Consider the following 17,825-nt stretch of genomic DNA (forward strand, 5'->3'; position numbering starts at 1 on the left):
CCAAAGTGCTGGGATTATAGGCATGAACCACTGCGCCCAGCTCTTTTGTTTTTTAAAAAATTATGGGCTGAGGTGGGGGGATCACTTGAGGCCAGGAGTTCAAGACCAGTTTGGTCCAACATAGACCATATCTGTACAAAAAAATTGAAAATCATTGCATTCCAGTCTGGGAACAGAGCGAGACTTTGTCTCAGAAAAAAAAAGTGTGGTAAAAAGCACATCATAAAATTTACCCTCTTAACCTTTGTTTTGATTTTTTTGTTTGTGTGCTTGTTTGTTTGAGATGGAGTCTCGCTCTGTTGCCCGGCCTGGAGTGTGGTGGCACCATCTCAGCTCACTGCAACCTCTGCCTCCCAGGTTCCAGCAGTTCTCCCACCTCAGCCTCCTGAGTAGCTGGGATTACAGGCGTGTGCCACCACGCCTGGCTAATTTTTGTATTTTTAGTAGAGATGGGATTTTACCATGTTGGCCAGGCTGATCTCAAACTCCTGGCCTCAGGTCATCTGCCTGCCTTGGCCTCCCAAAGTGCTGGGATTACAGGCATGAGGCACTGCGCCCTGCCTGTTTTTGTTTTTGTTTTGAGATGGAGTCTCGCTTTGTTGCCCAGGTTGGAGTGCAGTGGCACCATCTCAGCTCACTACAACCTCTGCCTCCCAGGTTCAAGAGATTTCTCCGGCCAGTCAGGTGCGGTAACTCATGCCTGTAATCCCAGCACTTTGGGAGGCCGAGGCGGGTGGATCACGGGGTCAGGAGATCGAGACCATCCTGGCCAACACCGTGAAACCCTGTCTCTACTAAAAATACAAAAATTAGCCAAGTGTGGTGGCACAAGCTACTCGAGAGGCTGAGGCAGGAGAATTGCTTGAACCTGAGAGTTGGAGGTTGCAGTGAGCCAAGATCGCCACTGCACTGTAGCCTGGCGACAGAAGAAGACTCCGTCTCAAAAAAAAGAAAATATTTTTCCTGCCTCCGTCTCCCAAGTAGCTGGGACTACAGGTGCCCACCACCATGCCCGGCTAAAGTTTGTATTTTTAGTAGAGACAGGGTTTCACTAATATTGGCCAGACTGGTCTCGAACTCCTGACCTTGTGATCTGCCTGCCTCAGCCTCCGAAAATGCTTGGCCCTTTTTTTTTTTCTTCCCTCTGAGACAGAGTCTCACTCTGTCAGCCACTGGAGTGCAGTGGCACGATCACAACTTACCTTGACCTCCCCAAGGCTCAGGTGATCCTCCCACTTTAGCCTCTTAAGTAGCTTGGACTCCAGTGCCATCATGCCCAGCTAAGTTTTTTTTTTTTCTTTTTTTTTTTTTTTTTTTTTGAGGCGGAGCCTCGCTCTGTCGCCTGGGCTGGAGTGCAGTGGCGGGATCTTGGCTCACTGCAAGCTCCGCCTCCCGGGTTTACGCCATTCTCCTGCCTCAGCCTCCCGAGTAGCTGGGACTACAGGCGCCCGCCACCTCGCCCGGCTAGTTTTTTTGTATTTTTTAGTAGAGACGGGGTTTCACCGTGTAAGCCAGGATGGTCTCAATCTCCTGACCTCATGATCCGCCTGTCTCGGCCTCCGAAAGTGCTGGGATTACAGGCTTCAGCCAACACGCCCGGCTTTTTTTTTCTTTTTGAGGCGAAGTCTCGCTCTGTTGCCCAGGCTGGAGTATGAGTGGTGCGACCTCAGCTCATTGCAACCTCTGCCTCCCCAGTTCAAGCGATTCTCCTGTCTCAGCCTCCTGAGTAGCTGGGGTTACAGGTGCACACCACCATGCCCAGCTAATTATTGTATTTTTAGTAGAGATGAGGTTTCACCAAGTCAGTCAGACTGGTCTTGAACTCCTTATCTCATGATCCTCCTGCCTCAACCTCCCAAAGTGCTGAGATTACAGGCGTGAGCCACTGTACCCGACCCCCAGCTAATTTTTCTATTTTTTTGTAGGGATGAGGTTTTACCATGTTTCTCAGGCTGGTCTCTAACTCCTGGGCTCAAGTGATCCACCTGCCTCGGCCTCCCAAATTGCTAGGATAACAGATGTGAGCCACTGTGCTGGCCCATGTTAAGCATTTTTAAGTGTACAGTTCAGTAGTGTTAAGTGTACTTAGATTATGAAACATATTTGTAAAACCTCTTTGCATCTTGTGAAATTGAAACCCTGTACCCATTAAACAACTTCGTTTTGCTCCCTCCCCTACCTCCTGGTAACTGCTGTTCTATTTTCTGTCTAGGTTGACTACTTTAGATACTTCATATAAATGGAATCATACAATATGTATCTTTTTGTGACTGGCTTTTTTCATTTAATGTAATGTCCACAGATTTATCCACATTGTAGTATGTGACAGGATTTCCATCCCCTTTAAGGTTGAATAATATTCCATTATATATATATATCACTTTTTTTTTTTTTTTGAGACAAGTCTTGCTCTGTTTCTTGCCCAGGCTGGAGTGCAGTGGCACGATCTCGGCTCATTGTAACCTCAGCCTCCCGAGTAGCTGGAACTACAGGCACACACCACTACTCCCGGTTAATTTTTGTATTTTTATTAAAGTCAGGGTTTTACCATATTGGCCAGCTGGTCTCGAGCTCCTGACCTTGTGATCTGCCCAACTCGGCCTCCCAAAGAGCTGGGATTACAGGCTTGAGCCACTGTGCCCAGCCACAATTTTTTTTTTTCAATCTATTCTTCTCTTGATGGACTTTTGGGTTGCTTTCACCCCTTGGTTTTTGTGCATAGTGCTTCTGTGGACATAGGTGCACAAATCTTTGAGATTCTACTTTCAATTCTTGTAGGTATTACTCAGCAGTGTAATCTATTGAATAATATGGTAGTTTTTGTTTTGCTTTTGTTTTTGTTTTGTTTTGTTTTGGAGACAGAGTATCACTCTTGTTGCCTAGGCTGGAGTGCAATGATGCAGTCTCGGCTCACTGCAACCTCCGCCTCCTGGATTCAAGCGATTCTCCTGCCTCAGCTTCCTGAGTAGCTGGGATTACAGGCGTGTGCCACCACAGCTGGCTAATTTTTGTATTTCTAGTAGAGACAGGATTTCACCATGTTGGCCAGGTTGGTCTCGAACTCCTGACCTCAGGTGATTCACCCGCCTCGGCCTCCCAAAGTGCTAGGATTACAGGTGTGAGCCACTGTACCCAGCCAGTTTTTAGTTTTTTGAGGAAATGCCATGATCTTTTCCATAGCAGATGCACCATTTGACACTACCACTAATAGTACATGAGGGTTCTGTATTAGTCCGTTCTCATGCTGCTATACCCTAGACTGGGTAATTTATAAAGAAAAGAGGTTTACGACCGAGCACGGTGGCTCACGCCTGTAATCCCAGCACTTTGGGTGGCCAAGGCGGGCAGATCACAAGGTCAGGAGATCAAGAACATCCTGGCCAACACGGTGAAACCCCAGCTCTACTAAAAATACAAAAAGTAGCTGGGTGTGGTGGCGTGCGCCTGTAGTCCCAGCTACTTAGGAGGCTGAGGCAAGAGAATCGCTTAAACCCAGGAGGCAGAGGTTGCAGTGAGTTGAGATCGTGCCACGGCACTCCAGCCTGTCGAGAGAGTGAGACTCTGTCTCAAAAAAGAAAAAAAAAGTAAAGAGGTTTAATTGACTCACAGTTCTGCATGACTGGGGAGGCCTCAGGAAACTTAAAATCATAGAGGAAGGCATTCCTTCACAGAGTGGCAGGAGAATCAGTGCCAGCAGAGGAAATGCCAGAGGCTAATGAAACCATCAGATCTTGTGAGAACTCACTCGTATCATGAGAACAGCATGGGGGAAACCACCCCCATGATTCAATTACCTCCACCTGGTACTGCCTTTGACATGTGGGAATTACAATTCAAGGTGAGATTTGGGTGGGGAAACAGAGCCAGACTGTATCATTCTGCCCCTGGCCCCTCCCAAATCTCATGTCCTCACATTTCAAAACATAATCATGCCCTTCCAACAGCCCCACAAAGTCTGAATTCATTTCTGCATTAACCCACAAGTCCAAGTCCAAAGCTCATCTCTGGCAAGGTATTAGTTCGCTCTCATGCTGCTGTGAAGAAATACCCGAGACTGGGTAATTTATAAAGGACAGAGGTTGTTCTGTTTTTTTATTTTATGTATTTATTTTTTTTTGAGACAGAGTCTTGCTCTGTCATCTAGGCTGGAGTGCAGTGGTGTGATCTCAGCTCACTGCAACTTCCGCCTCCTGGGTTCAAGCGATTCTCCTGCCTCAGCCTCCCGAGTAGCTGGAATTACAGGTGCCCACCACCACACGTGGCTAATTTTTGTATTTTTAGTAGAGACAGGGTTTCACAGGGTTTCACCATGTTGGCCAAGCTGGTTTTGAACTCCTGACCACCGAGGGTGATCTGCCCCCCCTCGGCCTCCCAAAGTGTTAGGATTACAGGCATGAGGCACCGCACCCGGCCAGGAAAGAGGTTTGATTGACTCATAGCTCTACATGGCTGAGGAAGCCTTAGGAAACTTACAGTGAGGTTGGAAGATGATGGGGAAGCAGGCACCACCTTCACAAGGTGGCAGGAAGGAGAAGTGCCAGGCAAAGGGGGAAAAGCCCTTTATAAAATCATCAGATCTTATGATAACTCACTATCAAGAAAGCAGCATGGAGGTACCCATTTCTCTTTAAGACATTTGTCTTTTTTTAATTGGGTTATTTGATTACGATTGTTTGATTCCCAATTCAAACAAGGTTCACACATTACACTGGGTGATAGAAACCTGTAAATTAAGAGACCTCAAAAACAAAAAATTAAGGATCAGGCACAGTGGCTCAGCCCTATAATCACAGCACTTTGGGAGGCTGAGGTGGTAGGATCGCTTGAGCCCAGGAGTTGAAGACCAGCCTGGGTAAATATAGTGAGACTCCATCTCTACAAAAAAAATTTTTTTTTTTTTTTGACTTGGAGTCTCACTCTCGTGATGAGGCAGGAGTGCAGTGGCATGATCTTGGCTCACTGCAACCTCCGCCTCCTGAGTTCAAGCAGTTCTGCCTCAGCCTCTCAAGTAGCTGGGATTACAGGCACCCACCACCAGGCCCGGCTAATTTTTTTTTTTTTTTTTTTTTTTTGAGAGGGAGTTTTGCTATTGTTGCCCAGGCTGGAGTGCAGTGGCCTGATCTCAGCTCACCACTACCTCTGCCTCCCGGGTTCAAGCGATTGTCCTGCCTCAGCCTCCCATGTAGCTGGGATTACAGGCATGCGCCACCACGCCTGGCTAATTTTTGTGGAGACAGGGTTTCTCCATGTTAGTCAGGCTGGTCTCGAACTCCCGACCTCAGGTGATCCACCCGCCTCGGCGTCCCAAAGTGCTGGGATCACAGGCGTGAGCCATTGAGCCCGGCCTAATTTTTGTATTTTTAGTAGAGACAGGGTTTCGCCATGTTGGCCAGGCTGGTCTCAAACTCCAGTGGTCTAACTCTTGACCTCAGGTGATCCACCCGCCTCGGCCTCCCAAAGCGCTGGGATTACAGGCATGAGTCACCCTGCCTGGCCTACAAAAGAAAATGTAAAGATTTAAAAAATAAAACACAAGAGATCTCTTTTTTTCTTGCAATTTGTTTTTTGAAGAAATGGTTATTTGTCCTGGCAAAGTTTCCCACAATCTGGATTTTGCATATTGCATCCTAATAATGGTTTTTACTCACAGCAGTTCTGACATCAAATGTGTGGGTTTTTCCACCACTTAACAAACCAGTTCTCCAGTTCTCTGGACACCAACTGGGTGTCCTACTATTCAATTGAATTCTGACCCCAACTACCCAGAATTACTGCAGCTTCCACAGGTTAAGGACTCAGTCCCATTAGACGGCGGCCACTTGACACACCAGTCATAAGTTCCAAGTTGCCTTGTGTACTTCTGACCAACCAGCTATCAACTGGGGTTTGCCATGACCACCTTTTCAGGTTTAATAATTTGCTAGAATGATTCAGAACTCAGGAAAGTGCTTTATTTACTGTTACTGGTTTATTATAAAAGACATAACTCAGGAACAGCCAAATAGCTGTGTAGGGCTAGGTATTGGGGTGGGGCATGGAGCCTCCATACCCTCTCTGGGTGTGCCACCCTCCCAACACTTAGATGTGTTCACCAACCTAGAAACTCCAAACCCCATCGTTTAGGGGGTTTTTTGTTTTGAGACAGGTTCTCGCTGTCACGCAAGTTGTAGTGCAGTGGTGCAATCTCGGCTCACTGTAACCTTCGGTTCACAGCAACCTCCGGCTCCTAGGCTCAAGCAGTCCTCCCATCTTAGCCTCCCGAGTAGCTGGGACTGCAGGCATGTGCCACCATGCCCAGCTAATATTTTCGTATTTTTGGTATAGACGGGGTCTCACCATGTTGCCCAGGCTGGTCTTTTTTTTTTTTTTTTTTTTGAGACGGAGTCTGGCTGTGTTGCCCAGGCTGGAGTGCAGTGGCTGGATCTCAGCTCACTGCAAGCCCCGCCTCCCGGGTTCACGCCATTCTCCTGCCTCAGCCTCCCGAGTAGCTGGGAGTACAGGCGCCCGCCACCTCGCCCGGCTAATTTTTTTTGTATTTTAGTAGAGACGGGGTTTCACCGTGTTAGCCAGGATGGTCTCAATCTCCTGAACTCGTGATCCGCCCGTCTCGGCCTCCCAAAGTGCTGGGATTACAGGCTTGAGTCACCGCGCCCGGCCTGGGCTGGTCTTAAACTCCTGAGCTCAAGTGATCTGCCCCCCTCGACCTTTCCAAAGTGCTGAGATTACTGGTATGAGCCACTGTGCCCGGTAAACTTCAATTTATTTGCACAGTTGTAGTTCCCCAGTGCGTTAGCATTTATTTATTTATTTTTATTTATATTTATTTGTTTATTTTTTTGAGACAGAGTCTTGCTCTGTCTCCCAGGCTGGAGTGCAGTGGTGTGATCATGGCTTATTGGAACCTTGACCTCCCGGGCTCAAGCAATTCCCCTACCTCAGTCTCTCGAGTAGCTGGAACTACAGACACGTACCACTCCACTCAGCTAATTTTTGTATTTTTTATAGAGACAGAGTCTTCCTATGTTGCCCAGGTTGGTTTCAAACTCCTGGGCTCAAGTGATCTGTCTGCCTCTCCTTCCCAAAGTGCTGGAATTACAGATGGGAGCCCCCGTGCCTGACCTGGATTAGCATTTTAATAACAACTCTTTCATAAAATTCTTCTGCCTTCTGAAAAGTATTTGAGAGGGCTGGCATTGTGACACATGCCTGTACTGTCCTGGGCCTCTTCTCGGGGAGAGCGACAGGCTTGGCTTTAGAGCAGGCCCAGCCCTCCCCACCCTGGTTGGCTGTGGTTCCCAAATATGTGTCCAGTGACTGAAGCTTGAGTCTGTGACAGCCTCTGGGTAGGCTTCCACACCGCTGGGGTTATCTGTCTGAGGTTGGGCCTAGGTCAAGTTGATGGGAGGAGGGGTCAGAGGCTGCTGTGATTGGCCTTGACTCTGCCTGGTGGTTTAGCTCTGCCCTTGCTTAACCTCCAGGAGCTAGGAAGGAACAGTACAAATGGGATGTGACATGATTCAGTGGAGCTGGGAGAGGGGAGGGCCCTGTTCCCACCTCCCTTTGGCCACTGTTTGGCAAATGGCTTTAGTTCAAGGTCTCTCTGACTAGGGACTTGGGACCAAGGCCCTGTGGTGGAACAGCCTCTGCTGGCGTAATTATGACCCATGGTTTCCATTAACAGCAGAATGGCCTCCCCTACCAGTTTAATTCATGGTTTAGGAGGTATATTTGGTGTTCTTTAACCTTGTAGAGTGTGGAGCTACTGTGGTGTGGCATGGGGCAGGGGGTTTGGGCATAGCAGGAGAAATTGGCATCAAATGGATGAGAATCCACAGGGCATTTAGCAGAACCCCAGGTCTGGGGCCCCGTGGGTGACTTCTGTGACCTTGAGCCCCTGCAGAGCTTTCCCTGCAGTTCTGTCTTAGAGATGCTTGAAAGAGGGTTTATTGACCACTGATCACATGGCAAGGCCTCTAGAGGTGTGTGTGTGTGTGTGCACATGCACACTGCGTATGGGTTGGCATTGAGTTGAGTGTCCTAAGGGTATGTTCCTGGGCCAGAGGTGAAACTTTGACACTTGACTGGTCATGGAGGATGAATTGGTTTGCCAGGTGACCTGAGAGTGGGGACGAGACATTCCAGGCAAAGAACAACATATGCCAAGACTGCTTTTATTTATTTATTTATTTTGAGACAGGGTCTCACTCTGTTGCCCAGGATGGTGGCGCGACCTCTGCTCACTACAACCTCTGCCTCCTGGGTTCGAGTGATTCTTCCACCTCAGCCTCCCAGGTAGCTGGGACTACAGGCATATGCCACTACACCTGGCTCATTTTTGTATTTTTAGTAGAGACAGGGTTTCATCGTGTTGACCAGGGTGGTCAAGAACTCCTGACCTCAGGTGATCCGCCTGCCTCGGCCTCCCAAAGTGCTGGGATTATGGGCATGAGCCACCACACTTGGCCAAGACTGCTTTTAGAAATAATAACATAGACCGGGGATAATGACTCACACTTGTAATTCCAGCACTTTGGGAAGAAGAGGCAGGTGAATCACTTGAGCCCAGGAGTTTGGACTAGCCTGGTCAACATGGCGAAACCTTGTCTCTACAAAAAATAAAAACATTAGCCAGGGATGGTGGCATATACCTATAGTCCCAGCCACTGGGGAGGCTGAAGTGGGAGGATCACCTTAGCCCAGGGAGGTTGATTACATTCCAGCCTGGGTGAGTGAGACCCTGCCTCAAAAATAGTAACAACAAGATAGAGGTACAGAGACATGACCTTAGGGTCACGCAAGTAAGAGTAGACCAGGAACTCAAATCTAGGTGCGACTTTGAAGTATGCATGGAACTTGGCCAGGAGGGCTTGTTAAAAATACGGATTGCCTGGCCATACCCCAGAATTTCTGATCCAGTAGATCTGGAGTGGGGCTTAAGATTTAGCGTTTCTAACAGGTTCTAGGTGATGCTGATGCTGCAGGTCAGGGGAACCCTGTGATGTGGACCTCACTAGGCCCTTGATTTGTGCTGTCATACTCAATCCTCATGACGGATAAGGAAACTGAGGCTTAGAAAGAGTCAAAGTTGTTCACTCGTCTAAGGCCAGGAGCCAAATAATGACAGGTGGCAATAGTATGGGTGGAGGGTCGCCCTTGGGTAGCAGGGAAGCTGGCTAGCACATCGTGGGGTGGAAACTTGGGAAGGTGTAGTGGAGAAAAAGGATTTGAAGTTAACAGCTTGCTGGCTGGAGAGAGGGTGAACAGGCTCTTCCTTGCTTTGACTGGGCACGGTGGCTCACACCTACAATCCCAACACTTTGGGAGGCTGAGGCAGGCGGATCACTGGAGGTGAGGAGTTTGAGACTAGGCTGACCAACATGGAGAAACCCCATCTCTACTAAAAATACAAAATTAGCCAGGCGTGGTGGTACATGCCTGTAATCCCAGCTACTCGGGAGGCTAAGGCAGGAGAATCACTTGAACCCCGGAGGCGGAGGTTGCAGTGAGCTGAGATCGCGCCATTGCACTCCAGCCTGAGCAACAAGAGCGAGACTTCATCTCAAAAAAAGAAAAAGAAAAGAAAGCTCCCTGGCTTTCTGCTAACGTGGCCTTTCTGGGTGTGGTGTCAAGTCTTGCATAGCTGGACTGTGGTCTTGGAGACAGGATGCACTAAGAGTAAGAGTGATTAGTCAGAAGAGCCGGTCATTGTGGGCCTGAGAATTCGAGAAAGGCTTGTGAGGGACTGAGGCTTGAGTTTTTGCTTTTAACAGCGTCACTTTTTTTGTTTTGTTTTTTTGAGACAGGGTCTCACTTTGTCGCCCAGGCTGGAGTACAGTGGCCTGATCTCGGCTCACTGCAACCTCCACCTCCCTGGTTCAAGCAATTCCCCTGCCTCAGCCTCATGAGTAGCTGGGATTACAGGCGCACGCCACCATGCCTGGCTAATTTTTTGTATTGTTAGTAGAGACGGGGTTTCACCATGTTGGCCAGACTAGTCTGCAATTCCTTTATTTATTTATCTATTTATTTTGAGATGGAGTCTTGCTCTGTCACTAGGCTGGAGTGCAGTGGCACGATCTCGGCTCACTGCAACCTCTGCCTCCCAGGTTCAAGCGATTTTCCTCTCTCAGCCTCTCGAATAGCTGGGACTACAGGCACACACCACCATGCCCAGCTTTTTTTTTTTTTTTTTTTTTTTTTTTTTGTATTTTTGGTAGAGACGGGTTTCACTATGAAGGCCAGGATGATCTTGACCTCACGTGATCTGCCCTCCTCGGCCTCCCAAAGTGCTGGGATTACAGGCATTAGCCACCGCGCCTGGCCAAGCGTCACTTTTTAAAACAGCCAGTTTATTGAGACAGGTGCTTTGCAGGTATTCTCATTACAACCCTATGAGACAGATGTATTTTCATTTTGCAGATGAGGAAACTGAGGTTCTGGGTGCAGTGCTTTGCCCTTGCACCCAGCAGGTAGAGAGCAGGGCTGGACTCCAGGCTATGGGACACCGTCCCCTGCTCTGATGCCTCATGGCTTTTCTTCCCTCTCCAGCTTATCACCCAGACTTTCAGCCACCACAATCAGCTGGCACAGAAGACCCGGCGGGAGAAGAGAGCCCGGCAGGAGGCCGAGCGGCGGGAGAAGGCAGAGCGGGCGGCCAGGCTGGCCAAGGAAGCCAAGTCAGAGACCTCAGGGCCCCAGATCAAGGAGCTAACTGATGAAGAGGCAGAGAGGCTGCAGCTAGAGATTGACCAGGTGAAGAGTGGGCTTCCCTTCTCTACCCCTCAGATCCCCACTGGCACTGAGCAGGGGGTCCTGTTGCCAACTGCTGTGTTCTTTGCTCCAGAAAAAGGATGCAGAGAATCATGAGGCCCAGCTCAAGAACGGCAGCCTTGACTCCCCAGGGAAGCAGGTGAGATGGACTGCAGGGACTTGGGATGAGCCAGGAGGTTGGAACTTACAGGAACTCTGCTGCCTACTGCTTTCTCTGAAATACCCTTCCTTATCCTAACCCCTCCCCTCCCGGCTTTGGGAATCTTCCCCATACTTTAAGATCACACTCAGAGACATTGAACCAAAGGATCCAGGTTAAAAAAAAAAAAAAACCTGCTGGGCGTGGTGGCTCACGCCTGTAATCCCAGCACTTTGGGAGGCCAAGGCGGGTAGATCACGAGGTCTGGAGTTGAAGACCAACTTGGCCAAGATGGTGAAACCCTGTCTTTACTAAAAATACAAAAATTAGCCAGGCGTGGTGGCGGGCACCCGTAATCCCAGCTACTCGGGAGGCTGAGTCAGAGAATTGCTTGAACCCAGGAGGCGGAGGTTGCCATGAGCCAAGATCACGCCACTGCACTCCACCCTGGGCAACAGAGCAAGACTCTGTCTCAAAAAAAAAAAAAAACCAAACCAACTGGCCTTAACCCATTTATGGCAGGAAAACCCAAGAGCCAGAAAGGGCAGTGCCTATTACAGGTCCCATCTGAGGTTGGCTGGGTTCTGTGGGCCCAGCCATATCCTTTGTCACATGGTATAATAGTCTGAGCTCCTCTCAGGCTGAGATCGGAACCACATTTTACCTGGTTCCCGGTGGACCAAGGCTTGGGGTCTGCCCCTCTGTGGAGTGGGCAGGTACCAAGTCTCTTTTCTTTTGTGACTGTATGCCCAGTGCTAGCCCTGGGCTTGGCCCAGTGAGGGTTCAATGTGTGTCTTGTTTGTCAAGTAAGTAGCTGAGTGTCCCTGATTATAAGCAGGAGACTGAGGAAGATGAGGAGGAGGAAGATGAGAAGGACAAAGGAAAACTGAAGCCCAACCTAGGCAACGGGGCAGACCTGCCCAATTACCGCTGGAGCCAGACCCTGTCGGAGCTGGACGTGAGTGGCAGGGACCAGAGGTGAAGCTTAGGGAGCCAGCCTGGGGTACCAGCAGCACTTAGTGGCTTCTTCTGACTGCCTCTGCCCTATGCAGCTAGCGGTCCCTTTCTGTGTGAACTTCCGGCTGAAAGGAAAGGATGTGGTGGTGGACATCCAGCGGCGGCACCTCCGGGTGGGGCTCAAGGGGCAGCCAGCGATCATCGATGGGGAGCTTTACAACGAAGTGAAGGTGGAGGAGAGCTCGTGGCTCATTGAGGACGGCAAAGTGGTGACTGTGCATCTGGAGAAGGTATGTGAGGCCCAGCCCTTCTAGCCTGGGGTGTTGATGGAAGAAGAAAGGAGGATGTGTGCTTATTTTACTCAGGAGCCATGCTGGGGGCATTGTGGAATTATCTTAATCCCCATGACAACACTCTTTAAAGTAGATCTGTCCCTATTTTCTTTTCTTTTTTTTTTTTTTTTTTTTTGAGACGGAGTCTCGCTCTGTCACCCAGGCTGGAGTGCAGTGGCCAGATCTCAGCTCACTGCAAGCTCCGCCTCCCGGGTTTACGCCATTCTCCTGCCTCAGCCTCCCGAGTAGCTGGGACTACAGGCGCCTGCCACCTCGCCCGGCTAAGTTTTTTTGTATTTTTAGTAGAGACGGGGTTTCACCGTGTTAGCCAGGATGGTCTCGATCTCCTGACCTCGTGATCCGCCCGTCTCGGCCTCCCAAAGTGCTGGGATTACAGGCTTGTGCCACCGCGCCCGGCCCCTATTTTCTTTTCTTTTTTTTTTTTTTGGAGACGGAGTCTTGCTCTGTCACCCAGGCTGGAGTGCAGTGGCCGGATCTCAGCTCACTGCAAGCTCCGCCTCCCGGGTTTACGCCGTTCTCCTGCCTCAGCCTCCCGAGTAGCTGGGACTACAGGCGCCCGCCACCTCGCCCGGCTAGTTTTTTTGTATTTTTTAGTAGAGACGGGGTTTCACCGTGTTAGCCGGGATCGTCTCTCGATCTCCTGGCCTCGTGATCTGCCCGTCTCAGCCTCCTAAAGTGCTGGGATTACAGGCTTGAGCCACCGCGCCCGGCCATCCTATTTTATTTTCTTAAAGACAAGGTCTCACTCTGTTGCCCAGGCTGGAGTTCAGTAACACCTTCTTAGCTCACTGCAGCCTTGAACTCTTGGGCCCAAGCAATTCTCTCATTTCATCCTCCTGAGTAGCCAAGACTACAGGTGCACACCACCACGCTTGACTAATTTTTGTTATTAATTTTTGTAGAGACACGGAGGTCTCACTATATTTCCCAGGCTGGTCTTGAACTCCTGGCCTCAAGCGATCTTCACACCTTGGCCTCCCAAAGTGCTGAGATTACAGACTTGAGTCAGGAAAAGAGGTCACTGATTTACCCAAGCTCCTGCCTCTGGGAAAGGGTGGAGTCAGAATTGAAAGTCTTAGGTTCTGGCCGGGCACGGTGGCTCAAACCTGTAATCCCAGCACTTTGGGAGGCCGAGACAGGCAGATCACGAGGTCAGGAGATCGAGACCATCCTGGCTAACACGGTGAAACGCCGTCTCTACTAAAAAATACAAAAAACTAGCCGGGCGAGGTGGCAGGCGCCTGTAGTCCCAGCTACTCGGGAGGCTGAGGCAGGAGAATGGCGTGAACCTGGGAGGCGGAGTTTGCCGTGAGCCGAGATCCGGCCACTGCACTTCAGCCCGGGTGACAGAGCGAGACTCTGTCTCAAAAAAAAAAAAACAAACAAAAAAAAATACAAAAACTAGCTGGGCGAGGTGGCGGGCACCTGTAGTCCCAGCTACTCGGGAGGCTGAGGCAGGAGAATGGCGTAAACCCAAGAGGTGGAGTTTGCAGTGTGCTGAGATTGCGCCACTGCACTCCAGCCTGGGTGAGAGAGCAAGACTCCGTCTCATAAAAAGAAAGTCTTAAGTTCTGAAGCCACTTCTTTTTCACTAGGTCTGTACATGGATTCAGTTCATCAAATACTTGAACACCTACTCTGTGCGTGGTACTGTTCTTGTTCTAAGTGCTGGAGAGAGAACAGTGAACAAAACATAGGAAAATCTGTGCCCTCAGGAAGCCTACATGCTCAACCTCACTGCCTTTACAGAGAGGTGGGACACAGACACCAGTAAATAAAGGTGGTCTCTGAAAAGGGCCAAAGGTCTGAGGAGAACTTCTCAGGGCACATAAGACCCTGTCCCAGCCTGCCCGACTGGCACTGGCTGCCCTCACTCACCCCTCCATGCCTCTGTACTTGCTTTGTGGCCCAGCTGGAGTGCAGTGGCGCAATCTCGGCTCACTGCAAACTCCGCCTCCCGGGTTCACGCCATTCTCCTCCCTCAGCCTCCAGAGTAGCTGGGACTACAGGCTCCCGCCACCATGGCCAGCTTTTTTTTTTTTTTTTTTTTTTTTTTTCCTGATATTTTTTAGTAGAGACGGGGTTTCACCGTGTTAGCCAGGATGATCTCGATCTCCTGACCTCGTGATTCACCTGCCTTGGCCTCCCAGAGTGCTGGGATTACAGGCATGAGCCACCACTCCCGGCCCATTCCCTGCCTTTTAAATTTATTATTTTTTGAGACAGGGTCTTGTACTCACCCAGGCTGGAATGCAGTGGCGCAATCACGGCTTACTGCAGCCTTGACCTCCCGGGCTCAAATGACCCTCCCACCTCAGCTTCCTGAGTAACTGTGAGTGCCACCCTTCCTGGCTAATTTTTAAATGTTTTTTGTAGAGACAGGGTCTCATGTTGCTCAGGTTGGTCTGAAACTCCTGGGCTCAAGGGATCTTCTTGCCTTGGCTTCCCAAAGTGTTGGGATTAGAGGTAGGAGCTACCACGCCTGGCACTTCCCTGCTTAAAAACTTTTTCAGGCTGGGCGTGGGGCGCATGCCTATAATCTCAGTGCTTTGAGAGGCTGAGGTGGGCAGATCACGAGGTCAGGAGTTCGAGACCAACCTGGCCAACATGGCAAACCCCATTTCTACTAAAAATACAAAAAAATTAGCTGGGCATGGTGGTAGGCGCCTGTAATCCCAGCTACTTGGGAGGCTAAGGCAGGAGAATCGCTTGAACCCAGGAGGCGGAGGTTGCAGTGAGCTGAGACTGCACCACTGCACGCGGTGGCTCACACCTGTAATCCCAACACTTTCGGAGACTGAAGCAGGCGGATCACCTGAGGTCAGGAGTTTGAGACCAGCCTGGCCCAATATGGTGAAGCCCTGTCTCTACTAAAAATACAAAAATCCGCCTGGTGTGGTGGGTGGTGCATGTCTATAATCCCAGCTACTCGGGAGGCTGAGGCCAGAGAATTGCTTGAACCTGGGAGGCAGAGGTTGCAGTGAGCCGAGATGGTGCCACAGCACTCCAACCTGGACAAGAAGAGCAAGACTCCATCTCAAAAAAAAAAAAAAAAGAAAATTTTCTTCCCATTTTAAATCTGGAATACTGCTTTGTGTCTTAGGGCTCAGCCCAAGTGTCACTTTCAAACTTTTCTCCCTCCACCCTGGATGAATATCTCCCTTTCTGCTTTCTTCTTTCCGTTATCACACTGATTTGTAACTGTTTGCCTCTGTGTCTCCCCTAGCTGCAGGAAGGGCAGTCTTGTACCTCTGGACCCAGTATAGGCCTGCAGGGGTCTCAGGTGCAGGATATGGATGAGAGAGAGTTTGGTTGTGAAAGGGTTAAGGGGTGATTCCTGGTGCACAGAGCAGGCCACCTCCCACCCCCTGGTTGTTCTCTTCATAGATCAATAAGATGGAGTGGTGGAGCCGCTTGGTGTCCAGTGACCCTGAGATCAATACCAAGAAGATTAACCCTGAGAATTCCAAGGTGAGCCCTGGCTGGTTGGGAGAACTTCGGCAGGAGGGTGAGGGGCCTAGGTGTTTCCAGAGCTTCACCAATTCCCGTCACTGCCTGCCCTCAGCTGTCAGACCTGGACAGTGAGACTCGCAGCATGGTGGAAAAGATGATGTATGACCAGAGACAGAAGTCCATGGGGCTGCCAACCTCAGATGAACAGAAGAAACAGGAGATTCTGAAGAAGTGAGCAAGAGGGGTTGGGGGAGGGTGGGTGCCTGGGGGCTTAGATTTTAGTGACAGTAGTGAGTGGATCACTGAGCTGCCTCAGCAGCTGCCCTGCCCCCTTTCCAGCCATGTTTATGGCTTTATGGCTTTGGCTTGCCTACTCTTGTCACTTGCTGAGGTCATCTTGAGGGCAAGGCCGGCTCATGGCTCATGATAGGAGGGAAGGGGTAACAGGCAGGTCATTGCCACCTACAGGAAAACAGTGCCAGTGTTGGCGCCTCAGCTTCCAACCTCGGGGCTCAAATGGGTCTCAGATACCCTGGGCACTGCTCTTGCCCAGCCTGGCTCGGTGTTGCTGAGGTCTAAAGAGATTAGACTTGACACGGGGGTGCTGGGAGAAGGGACAGCTTTAGAAGAGAAGGATGAGTTGTTTCATCTTCTTGCTTCCCTTTCTCCAGGTTCATGGATCAGCATCCGGAGATGGATTTTTCCAAGGCTAAATTCAACTAGCCCCTGTTTTTTCCTCCCTGAACTCTTGGGGCTGAGCTGCAACTACCCAACTTACTTTCCCACTCTTCTCTGGGACTTGTGGGCCTCAGGGCTTGGGGCAGGCATGGGAATGTCCCAGGCACACAGGTCCCAGGGCATCAGGAGAAAGGCTGGGGCTTGGGGCCTTGTCCTCCCCAGTTGGCCTACTGTTACACATTAAAACAATTTGCCCAGCTCCTTCTGTGTCCTCTCTTGCCTCTGGCCTTTCTCTGGGGCACAGGCCTCTTACGGCTGCTGCTGGGAACTGGGAGTTTGGCTTCTAGCCCAGATTCTGCCGTGTGACCTAGGGCAAATCCTTGCCCTCTCTGGGCCTCAGTTTCTCATTACTTAAAGTGAAGATTAAAACAGGGCTTGGCCGGGTATGGTGGTTCACACCTGTAATCCCAGCACTTTGGGAGGCTGAGGGGGGCGGATCCCCTCGTCAGGAGTTTGAGACCAGCTTGACCAACATGGAGAAACCCAGTCTCTACTAAAAATACAAAAATTAGCTGGGTGTGGTGGTGCACACCTGTAATCCCAGCTACTTGGGAGGCTGAGGCAGGAGAATCGCTTGAAACCGGGAGGCAGAGGTTGCAGTGAGCCCAGATTGCACCACTGTACTCTAGCCTGGGTGACACAGTGAGACTCCATCTCAAAAAAATAAATAAATAAAACAAGGCATTTAGTCTATGTATGTTTCTGAGCAAAGGTTGAGTTTTTCTGGCTACGGAGACCAGAACACGTGTCAGGTTCTCAAAGGGGCACATGACCCAGCAGAGGTTTTTTGTTTTTTTTTGTTTGTTTGTTTGTTTGTTTTTTGAGACAGTCTCGCTCTGTCACCCAGGCTGGAGTGCAGTGGCCGGATCTCGGCTCACTGCAAGCTCCACCTCCCGGGTTCCCGCCATTCTTCTGCCTCAGTCTCCTGAGTAGCTGGGTCTACAGGCGCCCGCCACCACGCCTGGCTAGTTTTTTGTATTTTTTAGTAGAGACAAGGTTTCACCGTGTTAGCCAGGATGGTCTCAATCTCCTGACCTCGTGATTCACCCGTCTTGGCCTCCCAAAGTGCTGGGATTACAGGCTTGAGCCACCGCGCCCGGCCGATCCAACAGAGTTTTAAGACTGCTGGACTTGTTGATCTGATTTTCACTGCCCACTGCAGCGAGTCTGCCCTCTAGCCGTGAATCAAGTATTCTTCAAACTAGAGACTATTGTGTACCAGGACAGAAGAGCAGCATGGGCCAAGGTGACACTGCCTGGCTTGGGAGGGGTACCAGGAAGACAGTTCAGGCCTCAGATCTGGTGTGTATGTGGTACAGGGACCTTACCAGGAGGACAGAGTAAAGTCCAGTGAGGCCTCATTGTTTTTATCTCTGACCTGGACCTCTGCAGATTCTAGGCCTTCTCAAAGCTAG

At 50.1% G+C, this 17,825-nt stretch overlaps 1 protein-coding gene across 1 annotated transcript in view; it reads left to right on the forward strand.

The window, feature by feature from the left end:
- NUDC (nuclear distribution C, dynein complex regulator) overlaps window positions 1-16,611 on the forward strand; it is a 149,587-nt gene extending 132,976 nt beyond the window's left edge. Inside the window, exons 4-10 of the mRNA XM_050795799.1 lie at window positions 10,549-10,752; window positions 10,844-10,909; window positions 11,748-11,867; window positions 11,962-12,156; window positions 15,607-15,690; window positions 15,785-15,903; window positions 16,344-16,611. Of these exons, the coding sequence (XP_050651756.1) occupies window positions 10,549-10,752; window positions 10,844-10,909; window positions 11,748-11,867; window positions 11,962-12,156; window positions 15,607-15,690; window positions 15,785-15,903; window positions 16,344-16,395 (840 nt within the window). The 3' untranslated portion in view covers window positions 16,396-16,611. The remainder of the gene's footprint in view (window positions 1-10,548; window positions 10,753-10,843; window positions 10,910-11,747; window positions 11,868-11,961; window positions 12,157-15,606; window positions 15,691-15,784; window positions 15,904-16,343) is intronic.
- The last annotated feature ends 1,214 nt before the right edge of the window (window positions 16,612-17,825 follow it).

The sequence above is a fragment of the Macaca thibetana genome, chromosome 1 (assembly GCF_024542745.1).
Source record: "Macaca thibetana thibetana isolate TM-01 chromosome 1, ASM2454274v1, whole genome shotgun sequence".
Taxonomy (NCBI): Eukaryota; Metazoa; Chordata; class Mammalia; order Primates; family Cercopithecidae; genus Macaca; species Macaca thibetana.